The sequence below is a fragment of the Stegostoma tigrinum genome, chromosome 12, assembly GCF_030684315.1.
Source record: "Stegostoma tigrinum isolate sSteTig4 chromosome 12, sSteTig4.hap1, whole genome shotgun sequence".
Taxonomy (NCBI): Eukaryota; Metazoa; Chordata; class Chondrichthyes; order Orectolobiformes; family Stegostomatidae; genus Stegostoma; species Stegostoma tigrinum.
Window position 1 is genome coordinate 67213993 of NC_081365.1, and position 20897 is coordinate 67234889.

General features: G+C 41.2%; 1 protein-coding gene across 4 annotated transcripts in view; it reads left to right on the forward strand.

The window, feature by feature from the left end:
* Nucleotides 1-20897, forward strand: part of reps2 (RALBP1 associated Eps domain containing 2) — a 182717-nt gene that overhangs the window by 58599 nt on the left and 103221 nt on the right. For all 4 annotated transcript variants that reach the window (XM_059650393.1, XM_059650394.1, XM_048540758.2 and 1 more), the window contains exon 3: nucleotides 19265-19416. In XM_059650393.1, coding sequence (XP_059506376.1) covers nucleotides 19265-19416 — 152 coding nt within the window. The remainder of the gene's footprint in view (nucleotides 1-19264; nucleotides 19417-20897) is intronic.

Below are 20897 nucleotides of genomic sequence, written 5' to 3' on the forward strand. Positions count from 1 at the left end.
AGTTAAATGTGTTCCCCAATTTAGTATCACGTAACTATTCCTGCCAGTGAATCGATGTTCCCGATGAACCCAAGAGTGGGATAACAAGGTGTCGAGCTGGATGAACACAGCAGGCCAAGCAGCATCAGAGGAGCAGGAAGGCTGATGTTTTGGGCCTAGACCCTTCTTCAGAAATATGAGGCTTCTTCAGAAAGCACAAGAGTAAATAATGAATTGGATTGTGGCCTAGGCTCTAAGTTACTGTACTCAATAGATTTGAGAGAAGACAGAATTGAATGGAAGCAAGAACAATCAATCAGTTCAGTGATTCTTTGTTTTAATGTTACCTCCTCAGGACTCCTCTTTCCTGCATAAACAATCATGTTAAGCCAAATCTTGAAACAAAGATCTTGCATGATTATCGGTTCTTATTTTATCTGGTACATGATAGGAATACCGAACAATTTGTCTCAATTTTTGAACAGTTACGGCACACTTGGCACATCGGAAGCAATGGCTCAGGTAAAAGGCAGCTTTTATTTCTTAATAATCAGCAGAATGATCTGCCCTGTGCTCTGATTCCTTCATTCTGTCTATCGTAAATCTTCTTCAAATAGGTTCTGGTTACAAAAATGTCTGGAAAAAGCACTGCAATGAATCATTGCTCCCTCCCTCCCTCCAGCCTTGCTTTGATTCTGAGAAGGAAAGTGATTGAAAACAGCAGCAATGTGTTCAAACGGTTGCCCCTCATTCAAAGGTTTCGGCGGAATCTCACAGTGCTGACAAAGTTCTGAGAATCCTGTGTCACCTCTCTTTTATTTAGCAGTCCACTGAATTAGAATAATGGCTAAATACTAAAATTGGAGGGCGTGACTAGCAGTGTCCCACAGGGACCTGTGCTAGGGCCTCCTAGCACATGCTATTCATTAATGACTTAGAAAATGTCAGAGGTCACACAACACCAGGTTATAGTCCTAAACGTTTATTTGAAATCACAAGCTTTCAAAGCACTGCTCCTTCGTCGGGTGAAATCTGCTCTGAAAGCTTGTGATTTCAAATAAACCTGGCTGGAGTACAACCTGGTGTTGTGTGCCTTCTGACCTTGTCCACCCCAGTCCGACACCGGCACCCCCACAACACAACGTAGATAAGGTCATTTAAAAAGTCAAATATCCAATTCTGCTAATGAGACACAATTGGGCAGCATTGACAGCAGCGTAAAGTTACAACAGGATATTGATAGATAAAGTGGATGGGCAAAGCTGTTGCAGATGGATTATAATATAAAGTGTGAGGGAATCCATTTCGCACTGCGAAAGGACAAATCAGGGTGTGGTTTTAGACAGCACAAAGTTAAATACAGTAGATGTCCAGATTTGGGAGTTCAGGTGTGCAAAATAGTCAAGAAATTAAATAGAATGTAGGCCTTCACATCTACAGGGCAGTCAGACAACTCCCTAGTCAGACCCCACTTTGTGAGCAGATCTGGGCACCATACCTTAAGAAGGATATGCTGGCCTTGGAAGTAGTTCAATGTAGGTTCACAAGGATGGTACCTGGGCTAGAAGCATTACATTATAAGGATTAGACCTTTTTATTCTTAACATCTAGAAGGTGAAGGGGTGATCTAATTAAGGTCATCAGGATATTAAAAGGGAAAGACAGTTTCCTCTGTCTGAAGTTTCTTGAATCAGGGACCATAGTTTAATAGGCAGAAAAGCTTCCAACCCCCCACCCTTGGTTTAAATGCCTACTCACACCAAATTCTTCTAGGGGCAAGAGCATAGATGCTCGTCGCACCAATGACATAACTCTTCACCAAAAGGCAAGGAGAAGGAAATTGATAGGATGTAAAGAAAAGCGAACAGTGGACAAGCCCCAGGCTCAGAAGCCCTACTCCACCACTATCTTGGTGAGTTCTCCACATAACGGTTTTGCTTAAGTTAACCGATAAGACAAGAACAGCAAAGACGGTATAATCAATTAGCTTCCTAGGTTTTATTCAAATCAGTTTTATCTGAGTGATGTTCAGTCAATTCCGCGCCTCTTCTTGATTAGAGATACATTATCATTGTCATTCTATTGTTATGACAATCAATACTTTCCAATTATGGGAAATCTATTTATAACTGAAAAAATAAAATCTTCTAAACATGGAGATATTTGACTTGATTTTATTATTGTCACGTGCTGAGATACGGTGGAAAGTATTGTTTTGCGTGCTACACAGGCAAATCATATCACACATGTACATCAGGGTAACAGAACAGAATGCACAATAGCGTTACAGCTGGAGAGAAGGTGTGGCGAAAGATCAACTTCAATATGAGAGGTCCATTCAAAAGTCTGTTAACTGGGGAGGAAGCTATTCTTGAATCTATTGGTACGTGTTTTGAAACATTTGTATTTCCTGTCGAGGGAAGATGGTGGAATGATGTGTATGGTTGTGGACGTGATCATTATACAGTTTGTTGAGGATAGTTGGCGCATCTCTTTAAATTCATTTTCTTAAACTTCTCCCATAATAAGTTTGAAAGCAATGGGTACAGAATCCAAAGGTCTAGTCTGCATCAGTCTTTGACTTAACATGTTAACATACCAAATAAAAATGAGATCAATTTAGTGTTTACTATATCAACAGCATGAAACTTCCCATCCACTTGTGCCGATCACTGGTCACTGGCAAAGCATTTACATGTTCATGTTTTAAAGGAAAAATTACAACAAATCATAACTGGGTTAGAAAATGTACTGCTGAAAATGTACTTTCATTTTTAAATAGGATCATCCAATAGCTTCTGATGTGAACTTCTATATTCCACATTTTGTGGGAGATGAGTTGAACTGATAGTCTTACAGAGATAGTAGGGACTGCTGATGCTGGAGAATCTGAGATAAGGTGTAGAGCTGGATGAACACAGCAGGCCAAGCAGCATCAGAGGAGCAGGAAAGCTGATGTTTTGGATCTGGACCCTTCTTCAGAGATGGTCTTACATGTTTGGCTCATTTAGTGCTTGTACCTTCAAAAGAACTGGCCAAATCTATTCCAGATTCAGTTTAGTAAGATTCTACTTTAGTAAGATAATTGCTCAAGAACACCACAGTAAACTTAATTAGTAAAGTGTATGTATAGTAGTGAAAACATGCATCATACACCGTTTCTGAACAAATTTTCCTGTCTTCGGCATTAGCATGGCCTTGAGAGATTTGTTAGAATCTGATACATAGTCTATAACAGAGGCTAGGTAGGCTTGGACTTCTTCCATTTAAGTGTTGTAGGGTGAGGGGTGACCGCATGTTTAGAAGAACATGTGGGCCATAGATAAGGTGAACAGCAGATGTCTTCTCTATGATGGTGGATTTAAAGACTAGGGGGCATATGGTTCAGATGCGAGGAGAAAGATTTAGAAAGGGCACAAGGGACGATTTCATTACGCACAGAGTGGTACGTGTGTGGAATGAACTTCCAGAGGAAGTGGTGGATGCGGTTAAAGTTACAATGTTCAAAAGACATTTGGATAATACATGAATAAGAAATGTTTTGAGGGAAATGGGCCAAGCACAGGCGGGTAGGGCTATTTTAGTTTGGGATTATGATTCATGGACTAGTTGGACCAAAGGGTCTGTTTCTGTGCTGAATGACTCTGACTCTGACTACGTGACTCTAATTCTATGGTTGAGAGTTTGGCTGTTATAAGCTAAACATTATTAATTAAATCACAGATGAATGTATTCCCTCAAGATTGAATCTGATGGATTTCCATTTGTCCTGTAGAACTGAAAATGAAGTTCCTGGCTTGAAATCATGAAACAACATAAACAACAATTCTGTCCGTGTCATCAGCTGCAGTCACAACATGAAGTAATGCTGTACTTTGAAAGAAAATGCAAAAAACAGAGGAACCTAACAGGAAACCAGTTTAGTGCTAATGATCATTTAATGACACGTTACCTAGTCATAGAAATTAACTATGAAACAAAGATAAGCTAAAAGTGAAAAGTTTTTGATTTGGAGAAAAAGCCAACTGTACTAAACTGAAACGTGATTTGGCACGAATCGGCAGGAAACAACTTCTTTAGGGATCAAATAGTGTAAGAGCAGTGGGAGTTTTCAGAAAATAGCAAGCAACCATTCAGAACAAAATATTCCCACAAGAGTGTGGGTGGAATTGTCAATTTGAGATCTGCAGGTAGGTGTTAAAGGACATGCACGGTTGGATGAGGCAAAACTGTAAGAAGGTTATGGCAGAGACTGAATGTCCAGGATGTCAGATAACCTACAGATGTATAGAAAATGCAGGACGAGAGTTAGAAAGGAATTTAGGAAAGCAAGGAACAACAATGAAAGTACTGTGTATTGATAAAATCTATAGGTGACTTAAAAATACATGTAAAGGGAGGGGATATCAAAAGAAGGAGTAAGGATAACAAGGAGATACTCCTGTTTGTGTGATATAATTAATCAATCTTAATATAACACAAGCTGTTAGCTTACAATTATCTAATAGAATACTTTCTGCATGTGTCCAAGATTTTATTAATGATTAACTTTAAATTACTTAATACTCATAAGCCCAGTCGACTAGCATTGCAAGAAGGATTGATGGCAACATATCTATCCTAAGCAGATTCCAGCAAACCCAGATACCAGCTAAGGCTGCCTCTTACCACATGGTGACAATGCATTGTGAGCTGCTTCACAGTTAAAGAAATCACCAGCAGTTTAAGAGTCTACAGCTCTCCCTAGAAAAGAAAATAATTCTGACCTTTATTTAAAAAAGGAAGTGTCTCCTTCAGGAGTCAAGACCTTTTTAAAAAGGACCACAGACCAAGTGAGTGCCTGAAGATATCGCAGTTTACAGCCAACCTTTCTAGACAGGAAGAGTTTGTTTTAGAGCAAGCAGTCTTTATTCTTAAAGCCTTAACACCGCCAGAAGCAGTGAAAGAATTATAGAAAAGCTGCTGAAGACCAGAGAATCTCACTGAAACTAAAGGGAGACAATGGGGGTGTGTATTCAATGTGATACAATGTTTAGGATGATAGCAGAAAATTACACTTGTCAATCCAAAGTAAGATCGATCAACTGACAGCAGATTTCAATGGAGAAAAGCAGAACTAGGCTGGATAGACTGAGAAATGGGCAAAACAGTAACTGAACAATGGACAATGTCGACAGAGGAGATGATTTTAGGCATAGTCAAGGTATATGCCCACAAAAGAGAATGGTGAGGTAAACAAATTCAGCGCTCCCCAGATGACAAAAAGAGAAACTAAATTAAAAAGTATGTTTAAAAGAGGTGTCAATTACAGTTGAAAACCAAGCTAGGCAGCATGGCAGCTCAGTGGTTAGCACCACTGTCTCCTAGCAACAGGCACACTGGTTCAATTCAAGCCTTGGACGACTGTGTCAGTTCATGTGGAGTTTACATATTCTCTCCATGTCTGCGTGGGTTTCTTCAGGATGTTCTCAATTCCCCCCACAGTCGAAAGATGTGCAGCTGAGCACACCACATTGAGCCATGGTGTGCAAAGATGTGCAGGCTAAGTGTGTTAGCTATGGAAAATGTGGGGTTACGGAGTTAGGGCTGGGGCTGGGTCTGGGTGGGAAACTCATCAGAGGGTTGGTGCAGACTTGATGGGTCAAATGGCCTCTCTTCTCGCAGTAGGGATTCTGTAAAGCTGAATACAAAGCCCAGAAGGAAAGTGAAGAAGCAAAGGGGGATTATAGAAAAAGAAAATAGGCAGCAAACACAAAAGAAAATCCAGATGCTGTTTTGGCACACCTTAAAGGGGAAAGGAGGTTTAGCGCTGGTTAAAGATGAAAAATTAGAATTTGCACAGAGGCAAGAGATATGGTACTTTACCCAGGAGGCAGTCACCTACCATACTACCCAAGAAATTGAATGCTTTTTTTTAAACAGAGTCAGGAAAACATTGATGGGGATCTCGAGATGCTTTTTACTCCACTTGCCTGCCCTGAATCTGTTACTCAAAGGGTATGGGAGGATGTGATGAATTAATGTGGTCTGATTTCAGATAATTGCAAGCACAAACAAACATATAGCTAACAGGATCTACAAATGTTTCTGCTCCACAAAAACTTCCTTCCTGTTATGCTACAAGCACAACCTTCTGTTTATTTATCTCCTTCAACATTAGCGTACCCATTATTTAAGACAAAACCAGACATTGACCTCAACCATCCTGTGTGGTACGGGGTTCTGTATTCCTGCCACACTAATTCCCTGTTGGATCTCCCTCTCTCTCCCACTCTCTCTCCCACTCTCTCCCTCTCTCTCTCCCTCTCTCTCTCCCTCTCCCTCTCCCTCTCCCTCTCTCCCTCCCTCTCTCCCTCCCTCTCTCCCTCCCTCTCTCCCTCCCTCCCTCTCTCCCTCCCTCTCTCCCTCCCTCTCTCCCTCCCTCTCTCCCTCCCTCTCTCCCTCCCTCTCTCCCTCCCTCTCTCCCTCCCTCTCTCCCTCTCTCTCTCCCTCTCTCTCTCCCTCTCTCTCTCCCTCTCTCTCTCCCTCTCTCTCTCCCTCTCTCTCTCCCTCTCTCTCTCCCTCTCTCTCTCCCTCTCTCTCTCTCTCTGTGTGTGTGTGTATGTGTTTTTACGTTGGTCCCTGTGCTTCCCCTGCTTCTGAAAGTGGAAGTCACATGGCAACTGACATGTACGGGGATTCCCAATGGTGCAGTTTAGAGGGAGAGTGGTTGATGTTCCCTAGAGTTTTTTGTCTTCCATCCACTAGAGCAAAGCGGAACTGACCATCCAATTTCAACATGCAGTAGGCGCTGACAGTTGGCAACGGTTGAATAGATCTGGAAACAAAACAATTGTTCTATAGCTGACTCGCACCAATGACAGCCTGAAACAATGAGTGTTTTATGTTACTTTGTCCCTATGTGCTTAACCTCCAGCCTAGGTTCCTCTGACATTGTTCCAGTTTAATGATAAATCATATGATGCTGGATATTTCTGTGGAGATTTAAGATTTAATATTGATTGTGTTACACTAAAATGTGTTTGGCATCCACATGTGAAGGGGTGGCCATTTCCTGTGTTGTGCATAAAGCTAACAAGTAAACTGGCTCCATTCAGTTCAGTTCCAGAATTCATTCAAACCACACCACAGAGCAAATTATTGAGCTGACCTTCTTTTCAGCCCATGTCCCTCATTTATTTTCTCCCTAGAGTCCACAAATGACTCAAATTCTTACCTCTTGCCTCTGCAGTAGAAGAGATTTTCTCAAAGTGTCCAAACTGAAATTATTTGCACTTCTTCAACAAGAAGAGTGACTTGCACTTGGAATCTTAACAATCTTTTCAATAATTTTGATTTCATTTCTTTTCAATGGCTTGTATGCAGCCTTAAAATGCGATGCCTGTCAGACACCTGTCAGGTAAAAATGAATACAAACTATGTAAGTTTGATTTTACACATTCTGTGCTCCAATTTCAAGGTCTACTTGTTTACTTATAAGGCTGTGGTGTCAGGTCAATAGTATCAGAATAACTTCTTTTCAATGAGGCAAAATTGGACTGAAGGCATGTATTGAATCTAGCCAGACCATTGGAGCACAGTACTTGCATACATCACTTGAGCCACAAATCATCCAAGGGGAGTCAACTGTTGTGTTAGAGCTAACATGGTTTTTTTCCTTGAAAAACAAAACTCTCAAGTTTCCAAGATAACAAGGTGTGGAGCTGGATGAACACAGCAGGCCAAGCAGCATCAGAGGAGCAGGAAAGCTGACGTTTCGGGCCTTTGCTTTGTGCTGATTGCAGTGATACTGAAGCTTGTGCAAAACTGAAGTTCCTTCTAACCTCCCAGAGGACCAGACAGAATGGGACGTGGTGTGTGTGGGTGATTTCATTCTCAAGTGATGATGCATAGGTGCCGGTTTTGGACTTGGGTGGACAAAGTCAGAAGTCACACGACACCACATTATAGTCTGACAGTTTTATTTGAAATCAGAGGCTTTCGGACCATAACCCCTTCGTTGGGTGAACTGACTTCACCTGATGAAGAAGCAGTGCTCCGAAAGCATGTGATTCCGAATAAACTGGTAGGACTACAACCTGATATCATGTGACTTCTGATATCCTCTGGTGATGCTATAGATTGCTTTTGTTTTGTAATTCAGAACCCACATGGTAGCAAGGAAAGCAACTGGAAAATCTTGTCATCGATCAGAAACCCTTGTTAAATTTAATCAACCCAATCCTGGACTTTTAATGCTACTTCCTTCTGGTCAATACCACAAAGAGCATTGTGGTGCTTACACCCTGGAGCAAAACCACTAACAAACCCCAATAATCAAAATGTTCTTGCCGCTCATGCAATGTGCAGTTTATTACCAGTCTGAGAACATATGAAACAGTGATGTTAGAACAACAGGTATGGAATGTGAGTCAAACCCAGAGCCTGCTACATTTTGTAACCAAGCTTCCAGCTCACCAGTGATGATTTTCCCAGTTAATTGCAGAATACACAACATAAAAATACATTAACGATTGGGTGAATGAAAGAAGGGCACATTGTAGGAGCGCAGTGCACAAATTGGTTGTGACTGATTATTCTTGCTGTAATACATTTAAGACCATGCTTTTCCCTGAGAGGTCAGTGAAGTGGCTTGGTATGGAAAATGATGAATCAAGTTTTGTGTAGTTTGTATCCTGCCCCTCATTCCTGTGTAAAATATTGAAAGAATGATATCTGAAGTGGCAGTGGCACTCCCTCACTTGTAGTCAAAGTCTCAGTACCGACCAGCAGGTTGTACCACATTGGTGCCCTAAGTCTCTAAGTCGCTGCCACACATCCAACAGCCACACCTGCCCTTGAACGATGTGAATCGTTGTCTAATGTGATCATTCCCTGGATAAAACTCTGGAACAACTTCTTTGAAATTTAATCATTGCTCCTGCTCCCCTCAGTATTGGGGGGCTGGTATTGTGTGTATTTTCTGCTACAGGTTTGTCCTGACTTCACAGTTAGATACTTATTTACTCAACTTTCCTCCTGAATATTCTTTGCTGTGATCACCATCACTCATTCAATTTAAGTTTCAAAAAGTTCACAATGAAGTTGTTTCGGATTACCTGTGTATGTATGTCAATGGAAGTTTGACACATTTTTTTAAAGTGTTTTTTTTTAACTTAAACTTTTTTCCAAAAGATTTTTTCTGCTGTTATCATAGTCATGCAGAGACTGAATTAATATGACTAAGTGAAAAGAGTCAGAAGAAAGCCCGTAAAGAGAGAGAAAAATAAATCATGTGATTGGGAAAGGTAAATTAACACCTATATTGAATGCGAGAGCAAGTATTTTGAAATATAGATAGAGAAGTGGTAGTAAGTTGAACAAAGAAAGGAGAAATTCAGGAGACCAACACCGAGAATTACAAAAGAGGCACTTCTTTCAGTCTCTGAGAGAAACACGGAGAGAAGTTGACCAGTTTATTTCTTAAAGTGGAGAACATATTTGTGTTGAGGCACTTGGTACTATGGCCAAGAATTGGCCAACGTTATAATAAGCAGAATCATGAGGGGCTGGCAACTCAAAATTTGCCAAAATTAGGCCATACAGTGGTGTGTGCTGATACCAAGAACTTTGTCCTAATGCTGTTAATTTCCCCATTTCCCTGCTAAAGTATTAGAGGCAGAAGTAGCATTTATATGTCAGCTGAGGCCCTAGTGGTACTTCTGTTTCTGGGTCAGAAGCTTGGGGCACTCAAGTCCCACTTGGGGACCTATGTGTCATAATCTAGGCTGACACTTCAGTGTAGTACTGAGAGATACTACACTGCTCTAGGTGCTGTGTTTCAAAGAATTCATTACACCAAGGCTCTGCCTATGCTCTCTGATGGACATGAAAGATCCTAAGGCACAATTTGAAGAACTACTGTGGAGTTATTGCTGCCATTTCTGTTTAATGTTTATGCTTTAGTCAACAACACATCTAGTCACGAGCACATTGGCATGCACAAATTTGCTGCCACCTTTCCTATATTAGAGCAGAGACAATGTTTCAAAAGTAATTCATTTAGTATAAAAAGCTTCGGGATGTCCAGTAGTTGGAAAATATATCATTAAAAATGCAAGGTTTTTAACAACAGAAACCCGATTTTTTTAAATAAACACTACCAAAAACTAATGCTAATCAGGGCAGGACTTTGACACGTAATGGTAAGGTCCTAAGGAATGTTGCTGAACAACAAGACTTTGGAGTGTAGTTTCATAGTTCCTTGAAACTGGATTCACAGGTAAATAGGACAGTGAAGAAGGCGTTTGGTATGCTTGCCTTTTATTGGTCAGTGTATTGACTATAGGAGTTGGGAAGCCATGTAGTGACTGTTCAAGACATTGGTTAGGCCACAGTTGGACTACTGCGTGAAATTCTGGTCTCCCTGCTGTTATGAAACTTGAAAGGGTTCATAAAAAATTCACAAGGATGTTGCCAGGGTTTGATGGTTTGAGCTATAGGGAGAGGCTGAATAGACTGGTGCTATTTTCCCTGGAACATCAGAGACTGAGGGGTAATCTTTATAGAGGTTTATAAAATCATGAGGGACATGGATAGGGTGAATAGACAAGGTCTTTTTCCCAAGTTAGGGAAGTCCAGAACTAGAGGGCATAGGTTTAAGGTGAGAGTGGAATGATCTGAAAGAGACCTAAGGGGCAACTTATTCACACAGTGAGCTGCCAGTGGTGGTAGTGGAGGCTGGTACATTTACAACATTTAAAAAGGCATCTGGATGGGCACATGAATAGGAAGGGTTTAGAGTGATATGGGCCAAATGCTGGCAAACAGTATTAGATTTATATAGGATATCCGGTCAGCACCGACAAGTTGGACCAAATGGTCGGTTTGTGCTGTTCATTTCTCTTAAAAACAAATTGCTGGAAAATCTGAGCGGGTCTGGCAGCATCTGTGTAGAGAAATCAGTTAACATTTCGGGTCAAGTGACCCTTCCTCAGAACAGGACAAACCCTCTTGTCTAAAGCTCTAACTGTCTCTTACTCAAAAATAAAAAGACAAAGTTGAAGATACTGGCAATATGAACCAAAAATGGAAAATGCTTGATGATCAGCATCTGTGAAGTGAGTAGAGGCATAAACATATCGAATGTAGAGCTTACACCAACAGTGTGTATGAGAGGTCCACTCGTGAGATAGTAACTCCTCTGGTCTATTGGCAAATGCTGGCTGATCTGCTTCTGTACACTTAGTTTAGTCTGCATTCATTGACCTAAATGTGGCATCCCAATGAGAATCATGGGAGCTTTGTTTAGATTAGCTGTGAGCAGCACCAAGAAGATCTCCTATTTTATTCGAAGATATTAAGTGCTGTGATAACGCCGATTTTTTTTAAAATATATAAAATAATGTCCACTCTTTTCGATTGGCATTTGTTTATTTTCATGCTGTTAGATGTTCACATCTTCTATTGATGCTTTCTCTCATTTGATGGTATCATTTACACCCAAAGGCAATCTTGACTGCTTTGCCTTATACTAAATCGGCTCTCACTTCCCTGTATCCATGTACTATAGAAAGACCCAGGGCTGGAACATTCATGCCCCCTTGTGACCCAAGCAGGATTTTCATATCTTTTACATGTGTGTTTCCTTAAATAAGCAAGTGGAGTAAGCACAGGGTGAGGCTTGAGATATCTAAATTGCTGTATTTCACAGCTGTTGGATATTCAGAGGAATATTTATGATTATTTTCATTTCGTTTAACCCATACCTTTTATCTCTGATGCAAAAGAAAAGGCCCAGCTCCTTTCTCCAGATTAATAGGTCATTATACTTGACTTGAATGTGATATCTTCTCATGACTCTCCTAGGATTGCTAACTTTGAGACCACCTAATACCTTCACCACCCTTGTTAAAAGCTTGGCTCACTTACAATGTTTTTATTTTCCAAATGACTTTGTGCAATTCTGTGTCTTTGTTGTCTTTCTCTTTTGTGAAGTAGGGAGAGTTCATTCAGCCAGTTCATACAATTTTTGGAGCTGTTCCCAGCACAAACAAGAGCTAATCTCTGCTTCATCTAACACGGCTGTTTATATCACAAAGACAAGCTCCTTACTGTTGTTACTCTGAAGTGGCATGTGCAAACACGGCAGTGTTATTCTACTAAACGAAGGTTCTAATTATGCTATGGTTGACATCTGGATGATAGATGTTGATGTAAAATATATCTGAACTGAAGCCTCACAGTTACTTTTATCAGATATCTATTGTGTACAGAGGCATAGAACAAAAACATGTTGTTGCAACCCAGAAGTAAGATATTTAAGTTTCTCCACCATGCATCACAGGTTTTTTTTCATAAGGTAATGGTTCTGAAAGGGTTAATATTCATATTATGTTGCCCCCACCCATTCTACAGATGTCACTCAGTCTGTGGGTAGAGGCAAGGGGCTCCAGTCCTGCTTTTAGAAGGGGTTACCATTCCTGTGTAAGCTCTCTAAGGTTCTAGTCATTTTGTCTGACCAAATGTAACTGTATTTATCATTATGATGCAACAAACCTTCCTGTTTATAAGAACAGTGCCCTTTCTGTAGATGCTGTGCAATTCTGGCTTCCCTGCTATAGGAAAGATGTTATTAAACTTGAAAGGATGCAGAAAAGATTTAAAAGGAAGTTGCCAGGATTGGAGGGCTTGAGCTAGAGGGAAAGGCTAAATAGGCTGGGGCTCTTTTCCCCAGAGTATTGGAGGTTGAGGGTGTCCTTTTTACGAAGGCTTACACCATCGTGAAGGGCATGGATAGGGTAAATAGACATGGTCTTTTTACCCTGAGTAGGGGAGTCGAAAACTAGAGGGTATACGCTTAAGAGATAATGGGAACTGCAGATGCTGGAGAATTCCAAGATAATAAAATGTGAGGCTGGATGAACACAGCAGGCCAAGCAGCATCTCAGGAGCACCGAAACGTCAGCTTTTGTGCTCCTGAGATGCTGCTTGGCCTGCTCTGTTCATCCAGCCTCACATTTTATTATCTTGGGTATACGCTTAAAGTGTGAGGGGAAAGATATGTAAGAGGCAACTTTTTCATGCAGAGGGTGGTGCGTGTATGACATGAATTGCAAATGGAATTGGTGGAGGCTGTTTACAATTGCAACATTTTAAAAGGCACCTGGATGGGTACATGAATAGGAAGGGTTTAGAGGGATTTGGGCCAAATGCTGGAAAATGGGATTAGATGAATTTAGGATATCTGGTCAGCAGGAAGGTTTTGGACTGACAGGTCTATTTCCATGCTGTACATCTACTGTGACCCTGTGTTGTAGGGTAATGTATCCTCTGCCATTGATCACGCAGTAGGCCAAGTCAAGGGAAGATTGGTAGCAGTGAACAACTTTATGCAGCCTTTAGTCAGTACCACGTACTGGTAAGATGGTAAATACCACTAGGCCCGTGAGTGGTCACCAGGGAAATACCAGAGACACGTGCAGTTTTAATGTCCAGTAACTGATGCTGTGTATTCTAATCCTTTATTGTCTGGAGCCTGAGGTCAAAGGTCAGATGTTAGCAAATGAAGTAAACTGTTTTCTAGAAAACCAAGTACTATTATAGACTTTAATAGCCACCACACTGCTGCTTGTGGGAACTTTTCAAAGCAGCCAAAACAATTTAACCTGTCGGGAGCTAAAGTAAATTGTTGGGTAAATTCAAGTACTACTTTTTAATTTTCAAATTACAATAGGAATCCTCAAATGACAAGTTTGGCTCCTTTGATAGACACTGCTTGCAATTTTTTTTTAAAGGCAATGTGTTTCGATTTAGTGACAGTTTACCAGCCTAGTTGAATTCTGCTCTGTGGGACTTGATTGGCCACGACCTGTTGGGGGAGACGTATGATGGTGCTTCTGGCAGGTAGCATGTGTATCCACGAGAAAAGGCATCATCACCCTCATCTGCAAGTGGAAGGGAAAGAGCGAAGGAGTTAGATATTTCACTGTAGAATGTGGATTATAAAATCCCGTCTAAGGTCATTGCCAACCGGGTCAGGTCTGCTCTGGGATCGGCGATTCGCCCTGACGAGAACCGCGCTGTATCAGCCAGGATGATCTCTGAGCATTGAACTCCTCAGGGATGCAATCACCTACGTGCAGGACACCTGCCTCATCAGCCTGGACTAGGAGAAGGCCTTTGACAGGATATCGCACACCTACATGTGGAACATGCTCTCCAAGTTAGGCTTTGGGGAGGGTATCTGCAATGGGATCTGACTGCTCTACATCAATACCATTAGTGCCGTTTCAATCAATGGGTGGGAAACAACTTCCCAATCAAGTCCGGAGTAAGGCAAGGCTGCCCACTCTCTCCTGCCTTGTTTGTGTTGTATAGAACATTTTTCTGAGTCCATCAGGAGGGATGTGAGCTTGAGGAGGCTAACTGTTCCAGGCCGCAGAGGCCTGCAGGCCAAACCTCCCTGTACACGGATAAAGTCACCATTTTCTGCTCCAATCCACTGCAGATGCTCAAGAAGCTGCACACTGACAACCAGTTGGAACTGGCCTCGGGAGGCAAGAACGCGGCCAAGTTCTTTGGCAACTGGGCCAACCAATCCTTTATCGCCCTCACCATCCAGACAGATTACCTGAAAGTGCTGAGAATATGGTTTGGATGGACTGGGGCGTAAGCAAAAACTTTGAGGAGCACGTCGCCAGGGTGAAGCAGAAGAACATACCCAACATTTCCCTCCATCCTGATGGCCACCTTTGTATGTAGCTACATCAAGCTCAGTGTAGAATCTCGGTACGCAAGCACCAAGTATCAGTACACACTAAGGTTTTATCTGTGTCTGGTGTTGCAAAGGATGGAACTGGCCTTGTTGCCACAGAACGCTCCAAGTAGTTGGATCTTTCCAGTTCACCTGTTCTTTCTGGAAAAATTTACAAAGAAAAGCACCTTTGACCTCCAGTCCAACAGGAAGTGGTCAGCACGTAGCACGCTTGAAACCCTACAGGGAAGAGGAGAGGCTGGATCCTGTTGTGTGGTCCCTGAGCAGACTGTCAAAATTTGGCAGAGCACCTGAATGCCAGAACCTACCAATAAGCACTAAGCCATAGCCTGGGTGGTGGTGAGAAAAGCACTACCTGTGAGATTGTGCTACCACATGCTGCTTTCTAAGCTGTTGTGGGGGTGCGGTTGGATGGGAGATCTGATGCAGTAAGGTAGAGACTGTCACATGTCTCCTGCTAGAATGTGCCTTTGCAACGATGCAGTGGTTTTTGTCGAGGTTCGTCCCAAGCAGTTCTGTGAGACAGGACTCCATGCTCTAATGTCTGTTCCCCAGGATGCACACTGAGACAAAAGTCAACTGCACCTGGAGGACCATCAATTCTGTGAAAGATGCCTGAAAATTGTTGGCCTTCCAGAACAAGGAGTCAACCTCGACTGAGTGTTGCAGACTGGCAGATTCCAAGGTCCAGGAATACATTGAGGCGGGCATAATGGGGAAAGACTGCTCACTGAGATATTTCTGCTGAAGTTAAGAGGGTCTGTTCGGTTATCAGAGCCTCCTGGTGCCTCAAATGTATGTCAACATAATGTTCAACAAGTAAGAAATGCCTTTGGCTTATTACTGGATAGAATCAAACTCTAATGTTTGTTTGTTTCTTCATATGCTACCACAGAACTGAACTACTTTAGTGATTATATATGTTTCTAAAGATATTTTTATGAATAAAGTAATATTTGTGAAATTTAGATAAAAAGTGGTTTAGTGGGTAAAGTTAAATGGGGGCCTGTTCAGTTTTTGGATCCTTTTGATGCTTCAAGCGTATGTAAGTATAATCTTGTATAAGTAAGAAATGCCTTGGGTTTTTTTTTCTACATATGTAAAGACTGTGGACAGAGTCAAACTGCTGTAGCACCTGCGTATGCATATAAAGACCTTTTATTTCAAAAATATGCTTTTTTCATTTTTTTTAAAAAATGGTAGTGGTGGGTGACTCAGTATTTCAATAGATAGACTGATGTTCTGATTTGCAGCTGAGATCGAGTCCTATATGGGTGCAAGGAGTCAGGATATAATAAAGTGGCTCGATTCGACATCTGGAAACCAGTGGTTGTGAGTCATGTGAGACCCAGCAACATGGAGACGTACGGCATGGAGATCTTGCAGGATCAGTTTCAGGAGTTGTGAAGTAGTTTGAGACGCAGGATCTCCAAGGTAGTATTCTCAGAAATACTACCTGTGCCGCAGGTTTCACCTTTCAGATGAAGGCAGATCAGGGAGGTGAATGCATAGCTTGAGGAATGTTATAGAATGGAGGAATTTTGATCTTTTTTGGACATGAAGATCACTTCTGGGAAAGGATAAAGCTGTTCAGAAGACAAGGCCTGATCTGAACAGAAATGAAATGTATTTTCTGGCTGATTGGTCAAACCAGCCCATTGTGTTATTTACCCTATGAGCCTAGTTTTGGAAGTACCAGTGAGGGCGAAAGTGAGAAGATGGAGAACAGGGAAAAGGAAGTGAGGAAAAACAAGAACTGTTCAATTGAACACATGACTTTATGATGAAATAAATCTTTCAATAGCCACTGCATCATAATCTCTCTCAATTAGTCTGAACATGTTTCCATACTTATACTTTCTCCTCTGAATCCTCCAAACTTTCATGAAGCATCAGTCACTATCTCTTTAGAAATCATTTCTGTCACAGGTAACACAGAATATGAAACAAAGGTGAGTAAATGAAATTGACTGGATTAGCCATGATCTGATTGAACGGTAAAACATGGCTGAGTGTCTGGTTTTCTGTCTGACTGTCCCCTATGAGTCATAGAATCATACAGCACAGAAACAGAAACAGATCCTTCAGTCCATTTGTCCACACTGATCAAGTTTCCCAAGCTAAACTAGTCTCAATTGCCTATGTTTGGTCCATATCCTTCTAAACCTTTCCTATTAACATACCTGCCCAAATGTCTTTCAAATGTTGTAACTATATCTGTACCTACCACTTCTCTGACAGCTCATTCCACCTAAGAATCACTCTGTTTTTTTAAAAAAGTTGCCCCTCTGGTCTCTTTTATTAAATCTTTTGCCTCTCACCTTAAAGATATGCCCCCGACTTTATCCCCCCCACCCTAGGAAAAAGACTGATGCTATTCACCTTGCCTATGCCCCTCATGATTTTATAAACCTCCACGTGTAGGAGGTCCCAGCCTTCTAACTCAAACCCTCCGGTCCCAGCAACATCCTGGTAAATTTTCTCTGAACCTGCTTCAATTTAATATTATCCATCCCATAGCAGGATGACCAGAACTGTACACAGTACTCCAAAAGTGGCTTCACCAACGTCCTGTGTAACCTTAACATGATGTGCCAACTCCTATTTTCAATGGTCTGAGCAATGAAGGCAAGTGGGCTAAATGACTTCTTAACCACCCTTTCTCCCTGTGATGTAAATTTCAAAGAACTATGTATCTGCACCCTGGATCTCTTTGTTTGACAAAACTACCCAGGGCCCTCCTTTATTAAATGTAGAAGCCCTGCCCTTGTTCACATCACCAAAATGTAATTGCTGGCATTTATTCAAATTAAACTCCAACGGCCACTCCTCGGCCCATTGGCCTAATTCATCAAGATCCCTTTGTAATCTTAGGTAACCTTCTTCTCTGTTGACTGCACCACCAATTTTGCTGTCATATACACAATTACTAATCATGCCTCCTAAATTCTCATCCAAGTCGTTTTATATAAATGACAAATAACAGTGGACCCATCTCCGATCCCTGTGAAACATTGCTAGTTACAGGCCTCCAACCCAAAAATCAACCTTTCACCACCGCCCTCTGTCTCCTACCATCAAGCCAGTTTTGTATCCAAGTCTCTCCCTGAATCCCATATGATCTAACTTTACTACTCAGTCTACCATACGGAACCTTGTCCAAGGTTCCACTGAAGTCCATGTAGACAACGTCTACCGCTCTACCATCATTAACCTTTATCAATCTTAACAAAGCTCAAGCAAATCTGTGAGACACAATTTCCCACGCACAAAGCCATTCCAAACTTTTACCATAAAGGTGAGAATTTGTGATACTTCTCTGATTCCCATGTCTATTTATTTTTACATAAAGTTTTAAACAGACTTTGAGTTGTTAGCCATTAAATATAAACCAAAGAGCATTTGATAAGTGCAGCGTGAAACTGTATGAAAGCTAAGCGGGATGTGGTTAATCCTAATATTCTATATCTTGTCTTTGGACAAATGATCAAAAGTACATTGTACAAATGGCAGAGGAGAAAGTCTAAGTATGGAAACATGTTCAGACTAACAGAGAGATTATGATGCAATGGAAATTGAAAGATTTATTTCATCATAAAGTCATGTGTTCAATTGAACAGTTCTGTGCTATATCTACCAACGTGTATAAACTTTAACGCATGCTGACAGTGATGTTGAATTTTAACATTCATTTTGTATTGGTGTAATTGCTAGGGTGGTCATTAGCTTTGTCTTGCTACCAAGCTACCCCATGACCACTTCTGCTGTCACCATTTATTGGGTATGATCTTGTTTCCAACAACTTTGCATTTAGCCTACTCTGTGTAAAATTAAATGTGTTGTTTTTATTTATTTTTCTCAATGCACTGCACTCAGTGATGGAGTGACCTGCTCCCATCTGGCTGCCAGTTGTTTTATGCAACACCCACCAGGAGGTGCATGTAAGTTATTTGGTCTGCCCTCCTTTTTTCTCTATTAGTGAACATCTGCCCTTGAGCCAATGACTTCAAGGTCAGGTGTGGGATTTTCAATTTGCCATATTAAGCAATGTGTTCCATCACTCTGTAATGTGTTGACATAATTCACTACTGCTTTGCCATGCATTACTTTTTATAGAGACGTCTTTTACTCCTCCACCACCCCCCACCTCATTCCTCAGGATAGATTAATAGATCCAACGGCACAGCATTGAAACTCTGTAAACTGAGGAGGAGGAAGTCAAATCCTGATTTTACAGATTTGTCTGCCTTTAGTGGAAATTATTGATGATGCTTTTAGCTGCACAGTTCATGAGCACGTGGGATAGTTGGGAAAGGCCACGTGACCCAATGATGGCTGTTATGGCAAACATCTTTCCATTATTGAAGGTGGAGCATGAAGGGGAAAAGGGTGTGTCACCTGGAACTAGCAAAAGTGGAAGCAAGCCTGAAATGTGTGCTGGAATTCCAATTAACTAAAATATTGTAAAGTTTAGATTTTGCTATTCAAAAACTGAGTCTTCAATATGTTTATTTTTAAATCTATATTCAGAATTGCCTCTTCCTCAGTTCCCTGCATTGAGGAGTGACAATGACATGCAAAAAGGAAGCCTTTCCCAAAATGCAGAAATCCATGGGCAAGTGGGCCGCACAATCTCATTAGTGAGCTCCTCCAAAGGTGTAGAGAATGTACAAGGAAAAGTGGTAAGTGTTCAAATTTATGAATATGGAAAGGTAAGTCACCTCAAACAAATTGACAAAATACATCTGTATGTATAAACGGAATGAGCACTTCAAGATCTTGCTATTTTTAGAAGAGAGGTTAGGCAATTATCATCTGCATCTGAGAAATGCCTGCATTTATTGCCGAACTGTAATTCTCCTGGTGCCATTCAATGAGTGACTCAACAGGTCACTTCACAGGGCAGTTGATAGGCAATCATGAGGGGCATAGATAAAGTGAATAGCAAGGGCCTTTTCTCTAAGGTGGCAGAGTTCAAACTTCAGTGACATTATTTTTAAGTTGAGAGGAGAAAGAGATTTTAAATGGGACATGAGGAGCAACTTATTTACACCTAGTGGTTCATGTGTGGAATGAATAGTCAGAGGAGGTGGTGGATGCAGGTATAGTTACAACATATGAAAGCCTTTTGGATAAATTTGTGGATCGGAAAGATGTTGAGGGATGTGGGACAAGTGCAGGCAAGTTGGACTAGTTTAGTTTGGGAATGTGGTTGGTGTGGATTGATTGGACCAAAGGAGTCTATTTCTATGCTGTCTGATTCTGACATATAACAGATATCAAAAAGGAAATCCATTCTACTCGAAGTGAATGTTGTTTAGAATAATTTTTCCAGGAAGTTTTAATCGAGCTTCAATCACTGGAACTGTTCAAATAATGAGATGCCCTGATTTAGCAGAAAGCTAGGGGATTGAAGACTTGCATAAACTACTGTCCTTCTCCCATGTGTGACTTTTCATGTAATATGTAATTAATTGGCCACAAATTTGCTGAAGCGGTAAGATGCGAGCTATCACTAATCCTTATCCTAACTGGGCCTCCCGTACGTTTGCTCCCAGGCAACATCAAGAAGATGAGAAAATTAGCTGAGTTTGCAACAGAATTGGTTTTAAAGCCCAAAAGCTGGGCTTGTGTGAGAAGAAATATTAACAAAGCATTTCCTGATCAGCAATAAATTCAGTAATTTCAAAAATTAAAAAAGGCACAATGTTAGAAAGATTGCAGTATTTCATTCTGCATTAACCTCCCCACAAAAGATTCCGGTAATGACACCACTTGTGTGTTCAGGACGCAACTTAGCAGTGTTTCCAGAAACTGTTTTATTAAATAGGAATTGGGATTAGAATCACATAAGTAAGTAGCATATGTCACCATTGTACCAACTCCTTGATAGTCTCATTGGAATTTAATGAGTTGTCCAGAATTAATACACCAGGCCTTGTTACTACATAGCCTGCCATTACACACCCCATTGTTGTTAGTCACTAACAGTCCCCATTAACAACTATTCACCCTCCCAGTCCGATCGTTAGCAACTCCTTTGTTTGTCCAACTGTCTTTCTCTTTGGACTCTATCCGTTCATTTTACTCCCTACCCCACCCACCTCACTATTTTCTGCATATAAACCGACATTTTCCCAGCCACCATCAGTTCTGAGGAAGA